We start from the raw sequence: 12746 nt of genomic DNA on the forward strand, positions 1-12746 counted from the left end.
GAACGTACTGTGCAGGCGATATCTATAATTTATATCGCGAAATTATACGCGGAAGCCGCGTTATGCGAACGCGCTACCACGATCGCATACCGGGGTCCTTCAGTCCTCCTACGAATTCTCAGGATATCTTCGATGCAATTAGGCGAATCCGTATAACTCCGTTAGCGACATTAAATGGAGCTAATAAATCGAGATGAGCATTCCCTTATCGCACATCTCGATTTCTTATGAATGTGTGTGCAGATGTCTATATAATGTGTGTATTGTATCTTTTTAAATCGCACAAATTTTAGAAAGATAAATTGTAAGATAAATTTTATCTATAATATGTTAGTTCTTTTTCAATGAAAGGTTTTTTTAATAGTTATATATAGGTTATTAATAATAATAATTAAATATAATTTTTTTAATTTTTAGTATTCAATAAACGTATTATGGCAATCAAAGAGAACAATTTACAAAACTAAGCTAAATTGATAGAAATCAGTATAAATACACTTTGATTCGCGGTAACGTAAACTGTATCGCATGATCCTAAATACATCTACATATATCACGTTCGAACGCTATGTGTTGTTTTCCAATATATGTATAAGTGCCACATACATGATAAATGCATGTGAGATACATTCGCCACGAAAGACTGTCTCGTCTCTTTACTCTCGGCACTTTTCCAACCAACGATAAGCAAGATATGTATTTTAGAATCTCCCGCTTGTGTATGCAGAAAAAATATCTAGACGAAATAACAAAAATTTCATCATTGCGTTCGCGTTACTTTATGAGAGACGATGCAACTCAAACTTAAACGAATAATTGGATTAATTAAAATCCAAATTATTTGTTTCATCCTAGAGTGCATAAAATTTTTTTGTTGTTTTATCATGCATAATTTTTGTATTTAAAAAATTAATAATTGTATATTAAAAAAAAAATTAAAAAATCACACACACACACACATTATAAAGTTAAATTACAATTATTATTATATCTTAAATGTGTATTAATATTAAATATTATATCATATTATATCATCTTTTACTTTAAAATACTGTGTGTGTTACTATACACATAAATAAATACGTACATACTTGTTATTAAACTTATAAAATTTGGATAATCTAAAATCTAAAATTTTACATAATTTAAAATTTATTGAAGAATTAAGTAATAGAGTGTTAATGCTATCTAATAATATACAATTTCGGATGTGTGGCAGTATCTTATAACTGATAAAGATACTGCGAGAGAAAACGGATCGTTTTAAAAGCACATTCGCATCGGTATATCATTCACATTTGACACTTTATACGTTTTGTTACATATTTTATTTATTCTATTCTGAGCACGCCATATTCTCTCGGCAGTTATCCTGCACGACATTCTCCAAGTGTGATCTTTTTTCAAGGGTGAAGACCTCTTTCGTCCTTTAAGTGATATAACGTCAGAAAAAGTGTATCATAAATAAAATTATACATCTATTCTATTTAAAATATTTTTCAAGTAAATCCTATATGCCATATATGTATATACACGGATACACATACATATAGAACTAATGATTATTTTAATTGATGCAGTAGTTATCGTTGTGGCATTCTAAAATTTATGTCTCTAGTAAAATGTCTTGTAAATTGTCATAGATATATATGTTTCCGTTACGGCAGTACTTTTTCAGGTAAAGGAAGTTATTATAAGTATACTTTAGCACGATTAAATACGTTTCGCGGAAATGTCACGAGCTTCGTAAATTTATAATTCCGACGGTTAAAAACGAGTCATCGTTAATCATGCAACGTACATCTCGGCAATGCTTCCCGAGTTGCAATATTTACTTGCCTTATCGTGCTCAATTTAGAAACAACGGAAATTTTAACCAACGACAGCATACGATATATTTGGACAAATTATTATAAGTATCTTTATTTCGAAATTTACGTTTCACGAAATGTAAATTTCTTTTAACAATCTTTAATGTGTTTTAACACATATTGCAGAATATTCAAATAATATCACATAATCATACTTAAATTAATAACTGCATATTTTAGTGAAACTAAAAAATCATTTTATAAAAAAAGAAACCAATATATAACATTAACTTTTTATAATACCGTGAAATGTTTAACTACATGCAGTTTCAATACATGTTCTATTATACTGTATATAAAAAAATCAAATATAATTTTTAATTAAATAAAATTTTATGAAAACATTCTATGTATAAAATAAATTTTATTTTGTCATATGAAATTAAACTGCAGTATTAGTATTGTTATTGATTCAATGTGTTAAATGTTTAATAAATGTAATTAATTATTGCAACAAATGTAAATAATTAGAGAGCGCGTACAAATTTTTACTTAATAATAAAGGATTATTAAAGTATTATTAAAAGTATTGAAAAAGTATATTGCATTGAGATTGGTACTCCTAACTTTCCTTTTTAACGAAATTTACTATAAAACGCAGAAAACCCCTGTTTTCGCAACGAGAAAGACAAGAAGAATCTCATACGCGAATTAACAAAGTTCTATGGTGTTATTCTAATTCTAATGGCTTTCAAAAAGTTTAAATAATAGTTCTCGCGCGCTAAACTTATCAAATATAAGTCAAAGATGCCATTTATGTTACATGATATTTTATATAAAATGATATTTTTTATAAAAAATATAAATATTTTTTTTTTTATAGAAAATATTTTTAATATAAACATGCGGTAGATTCACCAGTTAACTAAACTAGCAGTTGGTGCATTTTTTTCAAAATATAGCAGAAATTAGTCGGTTAACCTACAATATCTGGTGCTTGTTCGCATGTCTTATATCTTGTAAAAAAGTTTCCTTGTATCTGTTACTTTATAATGTAACAAGTAACATCCTTTTTTCCTATAACACGTCAAACTTCTATATTAGTTTTACAATGAAAGTCTTGTATGTAAACTTTCATCGGAGTGAGTGGGGTTTACAGGTTAGATGAACCAGTTTTTTTATTTTGCTAACCAGTGAGACTATGTAAATGAGGTACGTAAACTGGTACCGTGCGCATGTGTTTCTACAAATTCTATATGTTTCTTTATTAACTTCTACAAAAAAATGCACATAAATGCACATATTTTATTAAAAGTAGGTACATGCAATTATGTATATTAATGCTTTTTTAGGTAAAATTTAAGTTAGTATATATGTAGGTATATACATATAATCAGAGATTTGTCGAATCCTTAAAAAGAAAGTCTACATGACAAAAGTTACATCAACCTCCAAAGCACGTATAAAGTCCATACATCGATGTAATCTAATCTCTCCTATCCTTCGTTTTATTTATCGTGAAGTATATGTTATCAAGTCACCTCGGAAGATTTATCCACTACCTACATACGTATCCTTGGCACAATCCTTCTCATTCCTCATTTCTTGATGTTCTTTGTCTAATATCCGGATAAATAGAACGAACTAACACTTGCAGATATTGATGATCATAAATTCGCTGCCTTTCACGCGACTTATGTATTTGTAGAAAAGAGTATGCATTTTGACGAATAAGTTACATATTTGCATATATATATTTGCATGCTACACATTAAATTCTATGTCGCGATCTCGGGCAATGTTAAAAATTTATTCATATGCGATTGCTATTCTCGTTTTTATGGATCAATTTCACGAACTAACCGTAAAATTCTGTCTAAAAATCTTTTACGTTGGCTGTGCGAGTAATATTTAACAGATAATTTTTCTCGATCACAATTCCAATGTTTCGGTGTGAACGTATATAACTAACGAACTAATTAAAAGCCAAAAAATTAATCGCTGTTATATATTGAATAATCACTATTGAACTATTATTATTGTTTTTTATTTGCGTATTCGGAAATAAAATTGTTGATTTTCTGTTACGTATTATTATACTTGCGAAATATTTGGAATACAGTATATAACATTCACATAAATGTCTTTCGTCTCGCACTACTGTAATATTTGTATTATATCTTTAAGATATAGAAAAGAAGTGCAATGCTAGTTTCCGTTTATTTTTTTCCGCTGCAGCATATACCATATAAGATATGATAATTCAAACGTCATCATCATCTTAATAACTGGAATCGGTTTATATCTTTTGCCTGATATAACATTTTTATTTATTTCATAAGAATTTTATATTAATATTGAAATATTAAAATAGCATTCTATACCTATTGCTTTAGTTAGATTTTCTGCGGTTTTCATGAAAATATTGTGTACTGTAATATCCTATTGATGTAATAAAATGGCATGCTTATGAATCTAACCTATTTGTTTTTGTTTCTACTGTGTAATAATTTTTTCAATAATTTTTTCGATTATTTATTACGAAGAAATAGAGAATACACTTATATTTATGCTAATACTATGCACCGAAATTGTACGAGGAAAGATAATTTTTTCCAGCAGAAAAGAATTAAAGCTGTGGCGTAAATTTCGTTCATAAAACATTTTTCGGCGCTATCTGATATTTGTATGGGCGCCGGAATCCCGCGGGCTCTTCTTCGAGCGAAATGGGATAATATTAATCGTCCAAAGTATCGCGCGCACGACACGACGCGATACGATACGATACGGTACGCTTACGCTGTCCCTGAGAGAAATGTGTTTTCAAGGCCAAAGAATAAAAAAACAGGTTGGCAAGTTATGTCTTGGAATCGATGTTCGCGCGGGGGGTAAGCTCATGTACTAAAAGCAGTTATACTAGGTCAAGCATAAAATCGCAATTCAAACTCTAACATTGACTGTTTCGACATTCGGAGCGTGAAGTAAGATAATTTATATCCACAACTACTTTGCATAATTAACCCCACGTTATAATAAAAAATATATGCTTGTACGTTTCAAAGAATTAGAAATAAAGTATAGGATAGATTTACTTTATACTTGGATACAATTATCGGACACTATTATCTGCCTCATTGGCTGATACAATTGCAACGATGTCATTTTTACATTTCTTGCTAATAGATTTATTTACACTTTTGCTATTAATTTATTGTTATATTATAGTTAAACACAAACACATGTAACATGCTTTAAGAGAATAAAAAATTATGTCCAAGCAAAGTATGGCAAATGTTTTAATTTTTTTATATAATACGCGTGATGTGTATATTAATTAAGTGTGTAAGCATCTCCTGTCTTTGATTCTTTATTTTGGTTTGACAATTTATTTGATAAAAATTGAATCTATGAAACATGCATTTATAAAAACTATAACATAATAAAGCTATTGAGCTTATCATACTCCAATCTAAACGGGTGTCGTCACGGAATGAGGGAGGTCCCAGATTCGAACCCTGGCTGAGGTAATATTTTTTGCAATAAATTTTATTATTTAATTAAGATGCTTATATTATAAGCATCTAAAATTACATCAATTTTAGAATGACCAGAATCCTTGGTCGAAACGCGGTGACGATTTGTCACGGCGTTTCGACGTTGCCACGATTATAATCATTGCCAGTACAGTCGATTAAATTCTTAATTGGGTTAATTATTGACTAGCGAAGTAAATGTTATTTATTTGGCTATAATTTAAATTATTTATTTATATTAAACAAGTTTTGTTTATGAGACACTTGCCAACTGTTTAGCGAATTTTACTATTAATTATCATAATTCGCTGCATTACTATTATAAACTATTATTAGAGATATTATATATACTTGTAAATAAAACTAATATTGTTATGTCGATATCGCTCTTTATATTATTTATAATATAATTGTCTCAATTTATAGATATGCAAATTTGTGCGGCATAGCAAAATGCAAGAACTTGAATGTATGAGTATAGTGGTTAATGTAACAATGCAGCTTGATAAAAGGTAATCTTCGATCTGTCATAATAGTAAATCCGCTTTATTTACAGATAAGTGTGCGAGCGTAAAAACGGCGCCATGAACTCGTCAGCTAACATATAGATAGCATATGGTACGCTTTTCCAACTTTTCCCGAGTTTCAAAGCTGCAAAGCTTGTAACAAGTAAAACACGCTAACTGAACTCACGACAGTCGTCTGTTGCAACTATTTCTCAAGATGCGTTTCCCCGGCATATGCTTTCCTGCAACTATATTCCATCCCACCATAGATTTATAATAAAATCTTAACGTTTTTTTTTGTAATAATTCTGCTTTCTTCCATCGCCATAAATTTTTGTATTATATACGTAACAGGATCGTCATGAAAATTTTTAAACGTTTATTTTTATGATTAATGAAATGATAAAACAGAATATAATAGATTTGCTTTGAAAGAGACCGGGAAATAATTTGGATAAATGATAGGATTATAGCGGTTGAATTAATTCACTATTGGTCGTCATCGATGTCGCATCGACGTGCCATGCATGAATATTTTATGAAAATTACAAATCCTCTGAGCTCTCGATAGGGCTGGGCATAAAGAGGGGCGCGGTATATAAAGTAAGAATAATAAGTTAATAATAATATACGTATGCATTACATGAGATTAGAAAAGATTTTTTTTCCAAAAAAAAGAGGCTGCAAGCACATCTAATTTTCACTTTCGACATACACCCACAAATTCGATTTCTCTTTCATACAGAAATTATTCGTGTAGCAGATATTTTTTAGATAAACGGAAAAAAATTTTTGTCAGCAAAAATAATACAGGATACTATATTATAAACATGTGCAACACACACACGTGTATAATAAAATATGTATATAGTGCAGATCGATGAGAGAAAATTAGAATTAATAAGGTAATTTTCTTCAGGAGCCAATTTTGCACTGATATACAGATGCTTTTAAAAACACTTCTTCCATTGGATGGATCCGTTTCCAATATCTACAAAAAGCTGGATGAAAAAAAAAAACTTTTCCACCAACCTAATATACAATACGCGACATACATATTGACACATCAGTCATCAACCCTTGCTCTGTGATAGCGGCATGAAACATTTCGTACGGTGTTTATTGACAAGTAGTTGGCGTTGGTTTGACTAACGGGCGCGCAGTAGACGGTTCAAACTCCAGCTCGACATTGTGTGTCGCAAACGTGGGCCATTTCCCTGGCTGATGATTTTCAATCACGATAACGCATCAAAGCGATATACGTGTACGTATATATATATATATACGCGTGCGCGCAAGCGGGCCCATCGTTATTCGCCAGCTCCTATAACGCGTACCGGCATCACCACACACACACACACACACACACAGCCCTGTGAAATTTACTTCCGAGGCAGTGGGTCGTCGAAAACATGCACTATCGTTGTCGCTAATAATTTCTCCTACCGTTACATTATTATTGCAGCGTGGCCCACTGCGTCAGTGGCTTTTATAACGGTCTCTTTGTAACGGTATAATTATAACTTTGCAAAGGTGCACGCTCTTGATGTCTCCGCTTTCGACATAAAAATATAAATTCCTTGATTGTCCCCTTCCCTATTTTATTTAGTCTGATACAAGCTTCTCTTGATCAAATAAAATCAATCGCTGACATTAGAATTTTTTTCAATAATGGATCCAGTAAGTTTTATAAGAATATTAAAAGATATTCATTGATATATTAACTGTGTGATACATAATGTAAAAAAAATAATGACTATTATATTATAAGAAAATATTTGGTTATCACTTTCAATATCATAATCATCACGATTGATGCTAATTTGGAAATTGATATAAATCTTTTGAACGTTGAGTAATTCTTATGAAAAGCTGATAGTCAAAAGTGATGATTTTATACGCTAATAGTGCGATTCCCGTCTTTCTCGTTATGCAAAACAGTATCTGGAAGAACGGAGTCTGAATAAATCTACATCATTTTCCCTTCGGAGCATCGTCGATGCGCAACGCGCAACGCGAAAGTACAAAAAGAGTCATACCGACGACATCATCCCTGTGTGGTGCGTACGCAGCACCTGAAGCTATAAGATAGGATTTATTATCCTTACGAAGAAACGACAGGGGATTTCCATCTTCCGTGTCAAAGAAAATTTAAGAGACTCCGCGGTCTTCATAAAAAGCTCTCCCTCAATACTTTACGTAAACATGACAAAAACGCCGACGAAAACTATAAAAATTTTGCTAGAGGAACTTTGCATACCTCAGTCGCGTAATAGCAAAGTTCTATTTTCCCTGTTACTCTATAATTCTACCCCATAACACCATATAATTCTACTATAATTTTCTGATTATCTATATATATTTCTGCAACTTCCCGCCATAATACATTTAAACCGCTTTACTTAGCCATCTTCATTCAATTTTGGAATTAAAATAATCCTGTGCACATTCTGTATAATCTTCTCATCACGTGTAGCTTTAGATCGACTAATTAGTTAAATTACGATATCTCAAATGAGAAATATAAAATTATCGTACATAATATTATATACTTTAAATTATACATATATTAATAATACATACATTCAATTAAAAATATTAAACAAGGTAAAAATCAAATTGCAATGATTTATTATATCGATTTTTTGGTGGTTACTTGATACTTGTCTGGTGAAAAGAATGGAAATAAAATCACACGAACTACATAATTTTGACGGTTATGCTGAACTTTTAATTAGTTCTGAATTTTGAAACTTTAGCCGCAAGGACCCATTGGTTAATATAATGGTACTTGAAATGTATCTGTATACGTGATGTTTTACGCATATCTTCTTTGAAAACGAATAAGCTAAAATGCTAATCAAGATATACAACCAAATAGATTCACCTTTATTTATTCGTTCGATTGCTGTGTTGCTATTTTTGAACGTATATAGGAATGTATAGGAAATTCCTGCAGATTCCGGAAATTCAAGGCATTTCAATTAAGAAAATCGATATTGAATTACATGCTTGATTTAACCCTTCCATAACTGCCAAATAATTTATTTATAATGTTTAAATCTCAATGCGACAATATGAAATGTTATTATACACTAGAAAATCAGCGCGACTAATAATAAAATGATTATTAATTTCGAATACTCACCTAACTATGCAGAATTATAACAGAGAATATTGATTTGTATAATAAATAATTAATAATAATTAATTTTTCTCTTTAAGTTTAAACAAATATGTATATATAAGAATGACAAATTAACTTATGTCACCATGCACCTTATTTCTCCAAAATTAATAAAATTAATCACTTTATCAAATTGATTAAGCTCAAAATTAAATTAAGAATTACTTAAATAAAAAATAACAAAAATTTTGCATTTCTACCTGTTCCTTAATTACAAATTTATAAATCATTAATTACAAATTTTACAAAAATTCTACTCGCTTGTTTGTTATAAAGCTAATTATAAGATCATATAGGATTTTTGTGCAATATTATTTAATGACGGATTGTTTGATCAATTTGAGAGCGCAATCTTTTCAATAAGGACAATATTAAGAGAAGCTATCAGTTATCTTGATCTTTCAATTTTTAACATTATATTTCTTTATAATTAAATTTTAAATTAAAATGTTATTAAAGAAACTTAAAATTAACTAAAACGTTATTATCTCTGTACGGCTTCTTTCAGTATATAAAGATCCTTTATTCGTCAATCATTTATAAAATTGATTTTAATATAGATAATAATATGAAAATATTTTCTAAATAAACTAATAGTTGTTGGTTACCTATTCACCTATCGTTTACCTATTTTTCAATATCTTGGATAATGCAAGAAAAAAGAAAAACTCACGTTGACTGCTACTGCGTCTTATAATATTTTCCAGGAACGTGTTTTGGGGGGCTACCAGGCCCCTACGCCCCCCTGGCATCCTTTCTTTATTGAATGGTTCCGGATCCTGGTCGCTGCGGTGGCTATCAGGATCTCGGCCAGCTTGTGTACCGACTAGGATGATTAGGTAAGCTGCCAGCAATACGTAACGAAAATCCTTCGTATTTTCTCTTTCTCTCTTTTCCTCTTTTTTTTCACTCTTTTTTCACCAATGATTCACTTCAGGTATATCTCTTGATATACATATAACAAAATGACGGTACACCTCACGCACTTTCGTTTGCGATAACGCTCGAACGCTTCACGCGACGATTCACTATTGCGATTCATTAGACTGGTATCGTACAACGCGCGCGAACTATTCAGCGCCAGCACTTATCCGGGCAAAGTCTGGTACGTTAAAACAATTTAAACACGATTTTATGTAATTGTGTAACAAGTGACTCTTCGAAGCAAGCACTCAGTTTGCAGAGGGATTTTACAATTTTACAATATGAAATGATTCCGCACTCTCGATAGAAAAAAAAAACGCCTGGTAATTTTTTATGATCACTTCCGGCAAATCAATAAAAGCATTTTGTTATTTTATGGAACTTAAGTATATGAGACAAGTTTCAATTCAATTTTGGCGTTTTGTTTCGGCGTTGAAGATTATCGCGATTGCCCACGATTTCTTGATCGACCAAAACTTCCGAAGTAAAATAACGAAAAACAGAGAAGACCGCGAATTTTTTTGTCGTGGATCCTCGTGCCATTTACTATCCCATTAGGCGATCGAATGGAAGTCCAACAACAGACTTCCGTCGATGATTCTTCGATAAATATTTAATAGCGAAGATGGGAGTAACGACTTCTTTCGTCACCTAAACGACGTCCTCCTTTCTGACGTCATCACGGCAGCACGAAATGGCGCAGCTACATGAACCAACGATTTTCTCGACGAGGAGAAGGAAGAATGGATTGTTTCGTAGGAATCGATCGCCTCGAGATTAGCCGGTTGGAAAAATTGATTTACCGGTTCGCTCAATTTACTCAGAAAAATTGACACGTGTTTAACACGTATAATTGTTCGCTCGCTAATTGATAATCGATGAAAGGCAAAAATCAATCGATCGATTATCGGGAATCGTTTCTTGAGATCGACGATTCTTTCGAGCCGGTTTATCCTACTATCCTTTCGCTGGATCGATTTAACAAATTGGATCAGCGATTCAACCGGGAAGCCGCCGATGCTCGAGAGGATTAGTATTGACCCAAAGGACCGCTCAACACCGGCGGCGGCGGCGGCGGCGACTGGTGTGTCGTTGGTCAATGGTCCACCTGGCCTTTCGAGGACCCTCGAGCGCGCTTCAGATTCGCTTATCGATTTGCACGTTCGGCACTCATTCGGAATTCCAGTCGCACGTGCTTGACCGCGCACGCTTGATTCGGCGAATTCGTTTATCGACCTTCCTGACCTCGCCTCGAAGACACTGGCCGTTGTTGTCGGTCCAGCGGTCGGTCGTTCGCGGACGCGGTCGTACAATTTGTCGAATCCGTGCGGAATAGGTATCGGTTGGAAGAGCCTGACAATCGAGCTGTCACGGGCGAGGAGAAGGAGGAGGAGGAGGAGGAGGCGAAGGAGGAGGAGGAGGAGGTGGACGATCGATCGGAGTGCAGCGTCGATCGATCCACCTGGCCGTCGTCCCTCGAGAATGATTACGTATGTCGTCGGTGATCGCGGTGAGCGGGACGATGCCCTCTTCTTATCCGCGCGCCGAAGACATCGATGAGCGTGAGGCCTCGACGGTGCTCCCGGAAGTGTCGTCGGACAATGGCGGACGATACACGACCGATGACCCATCTAACCGCAATCCTTCCAAGTGATCGCTCTCGCGGCGACGGTGACGTATTCGCAACGACGACGACGACGATGACGATGACGATGACGACGACAGGTAACGTGACGACTGCGCCGTTGTACCCGCGACGTCGTTCTCCACATCCTCGGCGTCCTCCTCAGCGTCTGTGCAGGCGGTATTCGCGGAGGAGGACATCCCTCGATAGAGATCGGCCGGATGTGAGATGTCCACTGCTGCCGATACCTCGTCACATCATCATTTCTTCGTGTGCTATCTCGCGATGAGAAGCACTTCGATATCACCGAGTCTCGTTCTTCGACAAGTTCTGGCGTATTTCAAGATGATTCTTTACACTCGATTCCTTATTTACAGAAAGATCTTCCGACGATGATTGATGATTGCGCGAACGACGGTAATTGAAACTGTCCAGATGTCGATAGCAACGAAAGGCTGTAATCAAAAAAAATAAGTTTTCGTGTATATAACTATGAAAAAAGGTAACTTCGTGACTTATATAATTTTTTTACAATTGAACTATCGTAAGATATTAATGAATATTAATTATCTATTGATATAAATGGATATAGTATAGTATATAGGAAGGTGTTTCAAGTAGACTACTATAAGATCGCACTACAACTAGTTTCATCACGTAGCATTTAATCTTCTGGTTCTTTGAGTTCAAGTGTTTTTACTTGGAAGAAACTCGATTCGCAAAAATCGGCTTTATCTAGTTCGCGATTGTCTCAATTAATATAATTTTCTTGCGCTGGAAGAAATGTAGCAGTTGCAGTTGAAGAGCTTTTAATGTTATTCGAAAACTTTTCGATTCAATGCTTCCGTCATTCGTGTCGCAAGTGCGTCGGTGCTACATCATTTATTCTGATTTTAAAAACAGCAACTTCGCCATAAAATCGGTTATAAATTCGGAAAAAGTATATTTACAAATATATGTATATATTAATGTATATTGTGTGTTGTCCCTGTGGGACTGGTAAACTCTATTCCTATCGTCGACATGCTCAAATGCGGGCGTGGTCGATCGTATGTATATAAGAGCATTCAGCGTTTGCCATATCGTACTTTTTATACAGCTTTGCAGATAAAGCGCGTATGTCCTTAATTAGAGCTTCATGTATATTATTAAGATACGCCC

General features: G+C 33.6%; 2 protein-coding genes across 5 annotated transcripts in view; one reads left to right on the forward strand and one right to left on the reverse strand.

The window, feature by feature from the left end:
* The window catches only part of Socs36e (Suppressor of cytokine signaling at 36E), a 191152-nt gene that overhangs the window by 150104 nt on the left and 28302 nt on the right, over nt 1-12746 (forward strand). The gene's annotated exons all lie outside the window — the stretch shown is intronic.
* Nucleotides 1-12746, reverse strand: part of Eag (potassium voltage-gated channel protein ether a go-go) — a 74806-nt gene that overhangs the window by 47583 nt on the left and 14477 nt on the right. For all 4 annotated transcript variants that reach the window (XM_077405052.1, XM_077405002.1, XM_077405044.1 and 1 more), the window contains exon 2: nt 9711-12040. In XM_077405052.1, coding sequence (XP_077261178.1) covers nt 9711-9789 — 79 coding nt within the window. In that variant the 5' untranslated portion in view covers nt 9790-12040. The remainder of the gene's footprint in view (nt 1-9710; nt 12041-12746) is intronic.

This window comes from Temnothorax americanus, unplaced genomic scaffold (genome assembly GCF_048541705.1).
Source record: "Temnothorax americanus isolate GAGA-0224 unplaced genomic scaffold, ASM4854170v1 Scaffold1, whole genome shotgun sequence".
Classification (NCBI taxonomy): domain Eukaryota; kingdom Metazoa; phylum Arthropoda; class Insecta; order Hymenoptera; family Formicidae; genus Temnothorax; species Temnothorax americanus.